The sequence below is a fragment of the Rousettus aegyptiacus genome, unplaced genomic scaffold (assembly GCF_014176215.1).
Source record: "Rousettus aegyptiacus isolate mRouAeg1 unplaced genomic scaffold, mRouAeg1.p scaffold_m13_p_13, whole genome shotgun sequence".
NCBI classification, from domain to species: Eukaryota; Metazoa; Chordata; class Mammalia; order Chiroptera; family Pteropodidae; genus Rousettus; species Rousettus aegyptiacus.
This window is the reverse complement of record NW_023416288.1, coordinates 16,798,458-16,813,244: the sequence shown is the minus strand read 5'-3', so window position 1 is coordinate 16,813,244 and position 14,787 is coordinate 16,798,458. Positions and strand designations below refer to the sequence as shown.

General features: G+C 31.7%; 1 protein-coding gene across 3 annotated transcripts in view; it reads left to right on the top strand.

Moving 5' to 3' along the window:
- KRIT1 (KRIT1 ankyrin repeat containing) overlaps nt 1-14,787 on the top strand; it is a 32,949-nt gene that overhangs the window by 1,398 nt on the left and 16,764 nt on the right. For all 3 annotated transcript variants that reach the window (XM_036230341.1, XM_016161300.2, XM_016161297.2), the window contains 7 exons: nt 3,310-3,434; nt 4,356-4,515; nt 7,377-7,469; nt 8,571-8,700; nt 10,121-10,364; nt 10,558-10,673; nt 10,862-11,005. In XM_036230341.1, the coding sequence (XP_036086234.1) occupies nt 3,333-3,434; nt 4,356-4,515; nt 7,377-7,469; nt 8,571-8,700; nt 10,121-10,364; nt 10,558-10,673; nt 10,862-11,005 (989 nt within the window). In that variant the 5' untranslated portion in view covers nt 3,310-3,332. The remainder of the gene's footprint in view (nt 1-3,309; nt 3,435-4,355; nt 4,516-7,376; nt 7,470-8,570; nt 8,701-10,120; nt 10,365-10,557; nt 10,674-10,861; nt 11,006-14,787) is intronic.

Below are 14,787 nucleotides of genomic sequence, written 5' to 3'. Positions count from 1 at the left end.
AAAAATTGAGGTTTTTATGGTCAAAAATCCCCGTAGGGGAATTCTTACTGATAGTTAGTTGTCACCTTTTCTCTTTAATGTTATAATGCTTTAAAATTTGAATTTGTGCCAGGAAAATGGGGAAGTAGCAAGTAACTTAGCCACTCTTTTATTCTTCTGTAAAATGGGGATAACAGTAATACCTACATCATCGGGTTTGAGGGAGTAAAATGAGAATATATGTATAGCACTTAGCACAGTATCTAGCACATAATAAGCAATAATGCAATAAAGCAATAACGCCTATAAAGGTGTTAGTCATATTTTAAAAGCCCATGAAGTGTTATATTTAGAAAATGAAAGCAATAAAAACTTAAGGACAACTTGATAAAACCATTTTGGCTGGTGGAGATGAAAAAATGCATTTTATCAGTGATTTTCAACTATGTGGACAATAAGATGTTTTGGTTTAGTTATTTAAAGTTGGCATGGGTTTTAAAAAGTTGAAAAACGATGTTTAAGGATGGAGGAAAGGGGACCATTTTCTGTGTCAGGAACATATTACAGAGCCCTAAAAGAACGTTCCATTTTTTGTTTTTTATTTGTAAAGATACATACACTTTCTAATCATTTTTGGTAATTACTATATTAGCATGCACTTTGCAAACTGGTAAATCATCCTGTTGACTTTGACTTCTGATATTAAATTTATCATACCCATATTCACATACCAAATCTTTCTCCATTGAAAAAGTGTTTTTAAGTTTGTTCATGTGTACTCTTTATAGCAGATGTTTTTCCTAAAAGACATTGGAATTTTGTTAACCAGGACTGGCTAGCGTAGTAAAGAGATGTTAACAAACCTGCCCCTTGGACACTAAATGGCATTTGTACACCTCCCCTTCCCCAGTCATAGTGAAAACCAGAAATGCTTCTACATATTTTCAAATAATCCTAGGCAGGTACTTTTTGGGTAGCGGCTCTTTGAGTAAAGAGGTATGTATGTCTTTCCAGATAGTGGATGTTGATGGGTGGTTCCCCCAATTGAGAACCGCTTCTACATATTCGTAAGGCCTTATTACTTAGGCAGCATATCATCATTTATACCTAAGCATTTTCCAGAGTAGAATGAGCTGTATAACAAAATGCCACATATTTCCTATACTTAGTAACTTGAACCTTATCTAAAACTCAGTTTAAACATATTGCAAACCCTATACCTTTATTATTTCTAGTTAAAATTATTCTCTTCCAATCTCTTTGCATGTACTTCTGCCTTAGTAGTTTTGCTCTCATATATTAGCAGCTTTTATTCTTTTCCTAACTTAAGCCTTTGTTTTCTTCTTTCCTATCATTGGAAGTATGTATATTTCAAACATTCAAGGATAAATATTTCTTGAAAATCAATTTCTAGAATCTTTTGAGGGTATGTGAACATTAAATGACGTAAAAACAAAATACTATAATCTTCATGGTTATGTCTTTTTTATTACATCACATGTTTATCTTTTAAAAGTTGAGTGTACAGTGCAATACTATCCTAGAGAAGTGATGAGCATTGTTAAAGAATTTAGCTAGTAGGTTTTTTTAAAAAAATATGAGTTGACCAGCACAGGAATCGATTTGCTTAAAATTGTGTTTAGAAAACTAACAATTACTTGATTTCTCTTTTAAGTGCTTAATAGAAAAAATGTTTATGTAATTGTGCCATATATGTTACACAATATTCTTTTGGGGGACGGGGCTTGAAGTCTTCAAGCAGGTATCCATACATTTAATAATCTGTGAAGTTTTATTATCTTGAAGTCATTGTTAATCTGAGATGAAAAGTAATTGCTAAGTAGAAATTTTGAGAAAAAAAAGGCCTCATCAATTTCACATGCTATAGGAAGCTCTGCTGCAAGGAGTAGGCTTTAAGAATGATCTTATGGAAAAACTATACTGAAAAAAATTCCCTCAGGTATACAATGGGAATGAATGATGTATCTTCAAAATGAATGTCTCAATCCTAATGTTTTACTGTAGTTTCACTGGATCTAAATCAGTGAAAATTTTTGTAATTCAAAATAAAATAAATTTTAAGATCAATTATTTAAATAATTAAAATTTTTGTGTACAATAATTTTAATGGTTGTTCTAATGTTTACTTAAAATGCCAAAAGCTACTGAATTTTAAAAGAATTTCTTTTTAAGGAAATTTTCCAATTATAAGGCTTTTTCTTTTTATACAGGGAATTGAATTAAAGTTTTCAAAATGATTTTAATTGCAGTTGAGAAAACAATAAATTCTTCTGCCTCCTCCTCTCAAGTGACAATCAAAAACCTTTCTTGAAAATGATCTCCTTTTTCTTCTCTATGAGAGTTGAAACAATAAGGAACTCATTGAATATGAACAGATCATTTTAATGTTTAATGAGCTTTAAAAAAAATTGAATAAGTTTTATTTTAACATGGCTGGGAAACTGATTTTATATTCTTTTAGAAATGTTCAGACATGTAAATGAGAGGAAGCTTTTTTTTAAGATAAAAAAAATATATTCAGTACAAGAGATTCATTTAGTCTAGCCAGAAAAAAAAAATTAATAATAGCACTTAATGAGATAGAACTATTAAACAACCAAGAGAGTGCTTGAAATTCAGTTATTTGTCAGAAATTACCAGATGCAAATTTAAAATTAGTCTGGGAAAGTGCAGATACATGTATGTATGTACATGTTGTATGTTGGAAGAAAAATTTTGTATTATCTAGGGCTTTGATAATGGAAGGGGAAAATATTCTTACATCTTTGTCAGAAAGCTTTTATCAACTGACCAAATGTTTTTAACTGTGATAGGCACCTCCAAAGAAAATTATAAACTATACTTTAACTCATCCAAATGTCATATACCAAAGTTCTCTAAAGATTTGGGAGAGAATGTTAATGGCCACTACCTAGTTCCAGCTTCCAACCTATTAACAATATAACATTCATGTGTGTACTTTATGGAAAATAAGCATTTATTCTGAATCACTATTTTGACTCAATATTTAATTAGCATTTACAAGACATTTTTATAATTTTATCACTTATTTTAGGTACAGAAGGCAGATTTTTATGCAATTAAGACTTCTGAAAGTATGTATTCCCATTAAATATTTTTTTAACTTTTAATAGAAAAGGAAAAAAGGTCTACAAGGAAGTCTTAAATTATAAGCTAAGGTTTTGAATAGTTAAGTGGTAAGATATAATCAGTCATCTCTGGCTTGCCTTTTAGGTAGTATATTACTGAGATAGAAAAATCAACATTTAGTATTTTACAAAGTGATGATGTGTCCTTTAATCTTTCAAGGAATTCCTTTGTTTTATAAAGCGATGGGAAATCCAGAGAACATAGAAGATGCATATGTCGCTGTTATTCGTCCAAAGAATACTGCCAGTCTAAATTCTCGGGAATACAAAGCTAAGTCATATGAAGTGAGAACAATTTACTAACATTTGCTTTGCTACCATTGGATGTCATTCTCCATTATCATTTTCATTTACATAATAGTCTTACCATATCCTGTAAATTCTTATTGACAACCTCGATCTTGACAAGCTAGAATTGATAACCCTAGATCTCTGTCCATCACTGTCTTTTTTTCTGCAGCATACTTTTTGACCATTTTTCTATTCATTAATTTAAGTTATTAGATATTAAAAGTTACTTGTTTGAGTTCTCATAATTTATAGGTTTAGTTTTTAGTATAATTTATGGAATGACTTAAAAATTTAAAAAAATTGGCAAAAGTCAGCTTGTTCAAATTACATTCTAAACATTGTTTTTCGTTATTTTCTTAAAGAACTATTTTTAACAGTTCACTAAAAATATCTTTTTATATTTAAGTTTTAGATGATTAAGTTCTTCGTAGTCCTCAATTATTTTACATACATTAGTACGTATGATTAAGGTAACAAACAAACAGACAAACCAGAATTGTTATCTTTTCTATGCAGCACATTCCAAACATCATAAAATAATTCTAATCTAATGTTATACTCTAGCTAATTTCTGTACCATTTTGCTTAAACCGCTTTTTAAGGTTATCTGAAACCTATTAAAGGGTATTGCAGGGGTTCTCAGGAAACTGCTGCTTTAACAGTGCTCTGACATACTGGTTATCAATCCTGGCTGCACTGTTGAATCACTTGGGTAACTTCAAAATGTCCAAGGTCAGTCAGTACCCCACTTCTTAGACATTTGATTTAATAAGTCTGAGATGAAACTGGGCTTCGATATTGTTGTAAAAGCTTCCTAAGTTATTCTAATATGCAGCTAGGTTTAAGAGGCTGCTGGCTTATGTTCTAGGACAAATAAATTTAAACTTTCTCTTAATGTTATTTTTCTCATCTAAGATTTTGTTGCATGAAGTTCCAATTGAAGGACAAAAAAAAAAGAGAAAGAAAGTTTTGTTGGAAACTAAACTTCAAGGCCACGGTGAAATAACACAAGGCATATTGGATTATGTAGTAGAAACTACGAAACCAATTTCTCCTGCAAACCAGGGTATCAAAGGTAGGAAACTTTTCTTTCTTGTCTTGTCTTCTCTTTTCTTTCCTTGTCTTTATAATATAGTTTGCATTAAATGCTTGTGGCGAAAGACATTTAAAAATATATTAAAATCAGTTTCTTTTGTGTTCTTTTCCATTAACTCCGAAATTTTTTTAAGGTACAGCCAAATCCCTTCCAGAAGTAACCTGACTTTAATTTTTTTTTTAAGTTGAAAAATATTTAACAAGTCACAGTGTTAATGATTTATTCGATAGAGAAAGGAAAACCAAGGGGTGCCTTGACAACTAAGAATATAAACTACTTTTGCTAGAAGTATAGTTTCCTAGGTAGGTATCTTTGAACTATTTTTATTTCTGTACTCCAGGATAGAGGAAACTATAAAACTCTCCATAACTAAATGAAAGTTAAGATTCATGGATTAGAGAGAGTCCTGTGAATTACCAGGTAGCCAAGGTTTTCTTCCCATTTGCTCACAAAAAGATAACCCTTTTCAAAAAAGCAAACTGAATTACAGTAGCATTAACCTTGGAAAGGTTGAGACATCATTTAAAATGTTAGATAATGACTAGCTAATGAAACTGATTAAAAATGCATGGTCAGTTTTCTCAGACCATAACCTCACAAGCAGCAGATAGTAGAAGTTACAGAAATTATAAACTGGGTCCAAGGTTAAGGCATTACCAATTGAAAAAGTAGAGTTAATTTGTTGAATAGCAATTGAAACAGTTGTTAGTGAGGTAAACCATACCTCTGTCTTTTTCTTTTTAAGCTTATTCCGTGTTTTTTCTGTTTGTTCATCTTTAAAGAGATTAGTCATCTAATTCATCTGTTTCAGTACAGAGACTGTTTTGTTGCAGAAATAAGACTGAGTCCTGTGATTTGATTTATTAGTTATTTTGGGTATTTGTTCTCTGGAGATCTTTGGTATAATTCTGAGTCTTACAAAGAGCATCTCCTCCTTTCTTTAATTATCAGATTAAAGAAATGATCTAGAGATCTTAGCTAAAAAGGAGACTATCCTTGTGGTGATGAAGACATGTGAAGGCTCTCCTTGGGTGCCATAAATTTGTCAATCTTTTCCACAGTCTTAGACTTCTCTGATATTTTCATTCAGACTTGTTTTACTATTACTAAATTGTTAAGAGTTATCAGGATTTATCCTGAGATCAGATTCTTGAGACAAGTCTGATTAACCCAAATCACATATTTGAGCTGATATGGAAAAGTCATAATTTGCTATGAATTAGCCAAACTCTACCACTCAATCCATTCACCAAGAAGAAGGGACGTAAATGGCGTCAGTGTTAACAAAAATGTCCCCTGGTCCAGAGGGCTGAGTAGTTTTTCTTGGAAGTTTATGAGTGGATAGGCACCCTGAAACATGTCTACCAGAATTATGCCTTGTATATTTAGTAAAATGTACTAATACTTTTTCATGTAGCTTTAATAAGAGAAATGAAAATAGAAGAAGTTTTACTTAACTAGACTGTTACATTAATGAGCCATACCATATCCTGACTATCTTAGTTGATTTTTTCTAAATATATGAACTGTTTTTATAGAGTAATATGATTTCTCAATTAAGCATCATATGAAAATCAAAAAATGACTTTATATAGCAGTAGTTATGCCTTACCTTTTCGTGCAGGGCTATTTATAATTTAGGAAACACTGCTACTCTTAACTTATTCATGAAATTCTTAAAATGGTTCTGGGAATTGATATATGGTCTGGTCATTTTCATATCTATAAAATGCAGCCATAGGTTGTCAACATACTAAAATAATATTCCCATTAGTGGAAGAGGTAAGACTAGAACCCTCATTCCCAAATTTGTAGACAGTGCTATTATTTTTGTCCCCATAACAGATACAGTTACATCTATAATTTGCAAAGTAGCCAGTTAAACAATGGATCAGAACTGAGTTTGGGGAAGCAGCAAGATAAAAGGTCTTGAGGGACAAGACCTCAAGCCAGACAAGAAATATTGCCTCAAATTTATTAGACTCTTATTCTGTATCTAACATTTCTATTTTATACAAGTGTCCATTTTGTAAAATAATTGTTTAGGGGCTATAATAATAATGGGCCATAATAATCACAAATGTTGACTCCACTATTTTGTGAATAAGTGAAGCTGCTTGAACTCTCATGTTATCTACTTGCTCACAGAAAGCATCCAGCCAGGCATCCCTACCTCAGTCATGAAGACAATTTTGTTTCTTAGGGTGAGGAGATTGGAAGAGTTGATAAAAATCATTGCAAAGGTACCTAGAAGTTGAGAGGTTTTAGAACGTAAGACTTGTAGATTATCAGATTATGGTTCCCTTGCCGCCAAATCAGGAAAAACAGACTAAGAATGGTGGTTACAGTTCAGAACTATAGTCTGTAGCGCAACCAGATTTTAATAAAAACTGAAATTGAGAGAGGAGTTAAAAATTAAATGAAGAGATGCTAAACTTTAAGACTCTGCAACTTATATATACCACCCTCCTTAGCCAGCTTATACTGTAGTAAAATTCTTACTGTCTACATCCCCATGGAGCAAGGAAGTATATGCCTTTTGACCCAGCAAGATGCCTTGCTGTTCAGCTGCTTTGTCAGTCTTTAGCAGGACAGTTTTCCATGTTGTGCATAGGAAGCTTGTCTTAAATATGTCAAGACTGGTACTATGAGTCTACTGTTCATTGTCCACAGAATGAATATTATCAGAATTATCAGTTTTTATTAGGGCATAATAAAATTGACTTTTTAAATTTTAATTCCTCTTAATGCTGGTTTTTAATTTTTTTCTGATTCTCAAGGAAATTTATAAAATTTAAAAGCCCATTTTTATCTTTACTGACTTTTTAAAAAATGATTAGGAAAACGAGTGATACTGCTGAAGAAATTTCTTCTGGATGGGGAGAAGATGGGCAGAGAAGCAGCATTGTTTATTGTTCCATCGGTTGTCAAAGGTAAAGTCTATGTTTTATCTTATAAATCTTTTTGTGCCTTATATGCTAAGTTAAAGTTTATTGAGGAATTTAGGAATTTGCATTCATAGTTACTACTATAATACTATTGTAAAATACATGTTTTCAAATTAATAGAAAACGGAGAAATTAGTTACTTAAGGATGTTTTGATTTCAAAGTAATATTCAAGCTTCTGGACAGAACAGTAATGTTTCTGTTTCTGTTTTTGAAAGTAGGATAAAGAAGTGAGGAGGGAAGCCATAATTGAAACTAAAAGTTTTCAGGTTATAATAAGGGATTTTTTTAAAGGATATGCTGTAGATAGAATAGAAATAGGTATTTAAGTATTTTGGAAAATTAAAAGAGATTGTGATCAGGACCTATCTTGTATTTGGAACAGGAAAGTATCAATAATATTTATAAAATACTCCAACAATGGTGACTATTTAAAGAACTTATATCTAATATGAAAATATAATTTGAACCTTTGACATGCTGGAATAATAGAAAGAGTAGTGAATTTAAGTGCAGACCTTGCAGCTCACTAATTTGTGGCCTTATGCAAATCACCTCTTTAAGCCTCAGCTATTTATTTGTAACATGGGTATCTGCTCTTACTTGGTGTGTCTTGCAGGAAGTGTTCAGTGAGGTATTAGATATGAAAATCACTTTGGAACCTATAGAGTACTAGCCTCATGTAAGGTACCAATAATAGTAACTGTATATTAATGGTCCACTGTGGACATCCCATCGGCCTGCTGCGACACAGTACTTATACATATTTTATTAGCCAGCTCTAGCATTCTTGATATACTTTTGTTCTCCAGCCATACTTAGGCGAAAAATTTCAGTATTAATCAGAGCTGAGAAAAAGAAAGAGGAAATAATTTCTTCAGTTCTCCAAGCTTCTAAATGGTACATTCACCCAAGTGGATAAAGTCATAGAACGGGTCATTACTTGAATCCAGGTCTTCTAATTCCAAATCTAAAACAATATAAGTTATACTTAACATTTGTTTAACATACTGTGTATTTTTAAATAAAAAACATGCAATTGTAAACGATTTATATGACAGCATCATTCTTCATTTTTCTTTTTCAGATAATACTAAATATACATATACTCCAGGATGCCCAATTTTTTACTGCTTACAAGATATTATGCGAGTCTGTAGTGAATCCAGTACTCACTTTGCTACACTTACAGCAAGGATGTTAATAGCCTTGGATAAGTAAGGACTACCATTAAAAATATTTTTAGTAAATCAAATACATGTTAATAGTAGAAATTAGTTCTGATAGATACCAACACTTGGGAAGAAAATAATGGAATAAATAATATGTGTATATTAATAAATGGTAAGTTTTTTAAAAATTAAATTTAGGTAACATTGGTTAATAACATTATATACATTATATACATTATATACATTTCAGATGTGCAGCATTAGAATTGATACCTGTATACTCACTCTCTTGCGTGCTCACAACCCAAAGTGTCGTTTCCTTCCCATATCATATATTCAACCCCCTTTAACCAATTTACCTTCTCCTTACCTTCCTAGTAACTACCATTCTGTTGTCTGTATCTATGAGTTTGTTTTTGTTTGTTTTGTTAGTTTTTTCTTTTTGTTTCATATTCTACATATGAGTGAAATCATACAGTTTTTGTCTTTTTCTGTCCGACTTAGCATAATTCTTTCAAGAGCCATCATGTTGTCACAAATGGCAATGTTTTATCATTTTTTTATAGCTAAATACTATTTCATTGTGTGTGTATGTGTATATGTACACACACACCCCATATCTTCTTTTTCCAGTCATCTGTCTATGAATACCTACGTTGTTTCCAGATCTTGAATATTGTAAATGATGCTTCAATGAACGTAGGGGTACAGATATCATTACAAATTAGTGTTTTCATATTTTAGGGGTAGATACTCAGAAGAGGAATTGCTGGATCATTCGGTAGTTATATTCTTGATTTTTTTTAAGGAACCTCCATGTTGCTTCCATAGTGGTTGCACCAATTTACATTCCCAGCAACAGCATACAAGGGTTCCCTTTTCTCCACACCTCTCCAACACTTAATACTTGCTTTTTTTTTGATAACAGCCATTCTAACAGCTTATCTCATTGTGATTTTGATTTGTAAGAAATGGTTTTTGAAGTATAATATAAAAATGAAAAACTCCAAAGACAGGATTGTCCTTGTTTGCTTGCAATGTGTTAATTTTACCATTAAAAGTAACAAAGATTGCCTTGGCTTAATTAAGACGCCTTTGTTATAAAACTAGATTTAGTATTGTTACTCTTCTCAGTGAACAAGTTGTTTAACCTATCGTGTCTTTGTCTTTCTGTAATAACAGGGCTAATGTACCTATATCTCAGTGGTTTAGATTTTAAAAGTGCTTCATGTTTTTTGAAAAGGGTTTTTATTATTATAATGGATATGCATTTTTAGAAATAGTTTTTTGTGTCCATTAACAAAACTTTTATTAATAATAAATGAAATACATAACCAACACTAATTAAAATTATAAAAATCTGAATATTAGAAAGTGTCACATATCAGAATTGGATAGTAGTCTTAACTTTTTTTTACCTTCGCTTCTGAACAAATATTTCTACTATCACTTTTTATTTTGCCAGGTGGTTAGATGAACGTCATGCACAATCTCACTTTATTCCAGCTTTATTCCGACCTTCTCCTCTGGAGCGGATAAAAACTAATGTCATAAATCCTGCATATGCTACTGAATCGGGTCAGACAGAAAACTCACTACATATGGGCTATAGTGCACTAGAAATAAAGAGTAAAATGTTAGCCCTAGAGAAAGCAGATACCTGTATTTACAATCCTTTGTTTGGATCAGATCTTCAGTACACAAACCGGGTAAGAGTCGAATGAATGTTGGCTCTTATTTCAAAAGACATTTCATCTCAAATGTAATTTTTTTCCCTGCAATAAATGCATCTGTTACTAATTGTAAACATTAAGGTGCACCCATATTTAGCTCTATCTATATATATTAGAGTCAAGTATCTAAAGCTCTTACGGGTTTTTTTGTTTTATTTTCCTTTTCTAGGTTGATAAAGTAGTAATAAATCCATACTTTGGTCTAGGAGCTCCAGACTACTCTAAAATCCAAATTCCCAAACAGGAAAAATGGCAAAGAAGCATGAGCAGTGTCACAGAAGACAAGTACTATACTTATATTCTGATATTATAATAATGTAAAATGATATATACAATTTGTATGTAATATAATCATTGCATAAATGATATAGTTTGTACCTACTCAGTGATAATAGCTTTCATAGATATGTCACATTTGTTTTGAAACAATTTGAATTTCAACAGTGGTTTTTTTCATTTGTTTTTATAAATAGGGAACGACAGTGGGTAGATGATTTTCCTCTCCATCGAAGTGCCTGTGAAGGAGATTCAGAGTTATTAAGCCGTCTTCTCAATGAAAGATTTTCAGTCAACCAATTAGATAGTGACCACTGGGCACCCATTCATTATGCATGCTGGTAAATAAATTACTTATTACTTTCTTTTTAGAAAGAATTGTTCCTTAGTTATAAATGTTAGTACTTCTTTTCAAAACTGTTCTCAGCCACTTTTTGTCTACCGTGTTTGTTTTATGAGTTTTCTATTTAGATCTTTGATTACTGTATATGTGCCTCCATTTAGAATTGCAAGGTCTGCTCCATAGGAAAAGTATTGTTAGTGTTCTCAGGCCATTACCAGGTCATACAGTAGGATAGCTGATGACTAGCAAGTGTCATTGCACACTACAAGGTCCCTAATGTACCCTTGCAATTTCTATTTTTTTATATTAGAGTTGTTATGTTTGTTTATCCCTACTATAAAATTTACATGTGTTAACTACTTACGATTTGACCTTTTAGTATCCTCTTAGTTCTTTGGGAAGCCGTGCTATCAGGAAAACCCCAAAAACCTTCATTAGACTCAAAGCCTTCCTTTTTTTTTTTTTTTTTTTTTTTTAGATGAAAGGGATTAGGTCACAGGACTGAGGTTAGCTTTTTGCACTGCCCAATGTAGTTAGTTCTTGCTCTCTCACTCTTCTCACATGATAGTAACTTTTCTCCTTAGCTGGGCTGAGTTCTTAAATTTGTATTCATAGCAATAGTTAACTGTTGTTATACCCTCATGCTTTAGAAAGGATGTAATAAAGTTATTTACCATTTTTCTTATGGAAAAGTTGCTTTTGACATATTGTTTAAAGTGAACTTCTTTGGCTTGCTTAAGAAGTGCCTACAGTATTTACTGCTTATAATATGTTCACAACTTCTTAACTTCATGACATCGAGCAAGGCACTCTACCTCTTGGCATCTCAGTTTTTTTAATCTATAAAGTACATTAATTAGATCATGTCTAGAGTTATTTTCAGCTCAGCTTCTTTTGATTTCACTGATTCCAATACTTGTGATCAAGAAGCTAAATGTAGTTGCTTTAAATATACATCTTTTCTCTTAAAAATAAGCTATTTCTTTAAAAGTGTTCTCCTTTATTCAGTAAATATGCTCTTAATTTTTATGTTTGTTTAAAATAATGCTCCTTTATTCTATATATGTGTTCTTTCCCCATTTCAGGGAATTTTTATATTAGATTTGGTAAGAGCTACCCTAAATCTTCTTCAGCTAAACATATAATTGTTTCTTCAGATTACTAGTAAATATTGCTAGCAGCAACAGTATTAAAATAACAACATGGTTTACCTAGAACTAAAAAGGAAAAAAAGAGAATATAATTTCAAACACTAAGAAAGTACACTGTGGAATTAGAAAAGACAGAGGCAATGAATTTTAGTTGAGGAATCCCAAATTTATATTTGGCTATATTGTTGCCCCTCCCCCTTTTTTCTTGTGGCAGGGGCTTATTTTCTTCTCTAATAAAAGAATGGTAATACTTTCAACTACCTGTTACATAAAAACAGAAGTATGGTATAGTATTTAATGTGCTTTGGATTGTCCCTAGGTTTCAGTGAATTCTGAGTTCCTAGAAATATAGCCTTTGGCAAATTACTTAATGTCTCTAAGGATATGTTTCTTTTTCTACAAGATGGGCTTAATAATAGTACCTTTCTTAAGATTAAAGGAGAAAGTCCAAAAAAATGCTTTGAGAGTAACTGGCATATAATAAGCACTCAATAAATGTTGGTTGTTTCTATTAAAGTATTGTAGTAATTTAAAGATTTTGATGTCTAAAGCTAAAATTCATTAATCTGTAGTATTTTTATTTGGAAAATCTTATTACTACAATACACCAAGGAAGAGTTTTATCCTTTGATAAAATTAATTTTATGTTAGCTAGAAATAATAACCAAGTTTAATATACCAGTAGGTATAGGTCACCTTGCAATACTTTAATCAGATGGATCATTTGATGTGAATTTGGATGAAGACGGATTCAGCTATTTAGTAAGGAACCTAAATTACTTTATCTTAGAAATTTATCTTTATGGGGTTAGACAAGATATTTTACACATGTTGATATGTTTTCTCATCTTTAAAAATGAGGGTTTTTATGAGATCTGTGGTTCTCAAACTTTGGTGTCAGGATCCCTTTTCACTCATAAAAATTATAGGATCCCAAAGAGCTTTTGTCGATGTGAATTTTATCTGGTATTATTTACCATACTGTAAGTTAAAACTGGAAACTATTTTAAGTATTTATTAATTCATTTTAAAATAGCAAACATCTATTAATGTAAATAACACAATTTTCTGAAATATAACATATTTCCCCAAATTTTAAAAAATTAGAAGAGTAGCATTGTTTTACATTCTACCTGTGAGTTGTTATAACATTGCAAATCATGTAACTTCTGCTACACTTAGGAGAAAATAAGAGTGAAAGAGGCAAATAACTTCTTAGACTTATGAAAATATGTTTGACCTAGAAGACACCCTGAAAAAGTTTTAGGAATACTCATGGGTTCCTGGATCACTCTTTGAGAACGACTTAATTAAATCACCAATAGGATTGCTTTTAAAAGTCTCATATTGGTGACCACATACCTAAAAACTATTCTTTACTAGAATTACCATTGTCCAAAACCATTTAAGTTGGCTATCTCCCTATATGAGTAATTTGTCAGGCACTCAGTAAATGTCTCACTGACATCCCGTATTCTCTCACCTCTCTCAAACTAGTATCCTCTCTCTGATAGTACTTTCAGGCTTGAATGACATCATTGCTAGAGGGTGTTATAGAACTATGATGATTTGGCTTCCTGCAAATTACTCCACCTGATTTCATTTGGACCTTCACTGTAGCTTAGTTGTCTATCTTTTCTGTCTCATTCATCCTGTCAGCCTTTTAGTCTTCCTTTACAAGTTGTTCTAAACCTTCCTACTCTTAAGCTCTTAAACTCTCACTACTTTTTCTCTATTCTCATCAGATAGATATATTCATATTTTCAAAGAAAATTGAAAGATTCAAAATGTCCTTCCCAACATTAATGATCAGTTTTTATTCTTATCTCTCCCTGTATCATAGTGTATATAAGTAAAAATCCTTCTTTTTACCCGTTAAATTCACTTTCTCCCATTCTGTAATTGCTTTCCTCTTACCTTTAAACATATGTGCTTCTCTCCCTCCCTGAAAAGAACCTAATTTGAACCTGCTGCCTCTTCTGGCCACTATCATGTTCCTTTCCTTCCTTTCATAGCCAGGTTTCAGAGGTGAGTAGGTCATTCTCATTGCTTTCTCTTTTCAATCTTTATGAATGTTCTGAGTTTTTAATCTCTTTCCCTGATAAACAGCATTTAATACCATTGACCACTCCTTCATTGTAAGAATAAATTGGAGTTTGAAAGGGCAAAAAGGAGCTAAAATGAAGGTCAGTACAATGCAAGATATTATAATAATAATTATTATTATTGGATTACTGGCCTCTACTCTGTGACTCAGGCATGTGTTACAGTATGGAAACTGCTATGCTAAGATTTAGAAAACTGAATTTTAACTCTGGCTAGTAACTATGAGACCTTAGGCAAGTTATTTAACTGGTTCAAGCTTCATTTTCTTATCTTCATTTCTTATCTGTACAATAAAAAAATACCTTTGCCTGCCTTGTAAGTTACTGTGTAGATTAAGTAATTATATAAGTACCTTGAAAATTTTAAGGCACATATAAAATGTATGTTTCTATTAATTACTTTAATTGTTACTTCTTGAATTGCTCCCTTAGTATCTTTTCCTGTCCTGAAAGAGTGTTTTTCAAGATACATTTCATTGTTCCAAGATGATCTTTCTTTAAATTTTCTCTCAGAAGGACTTCAT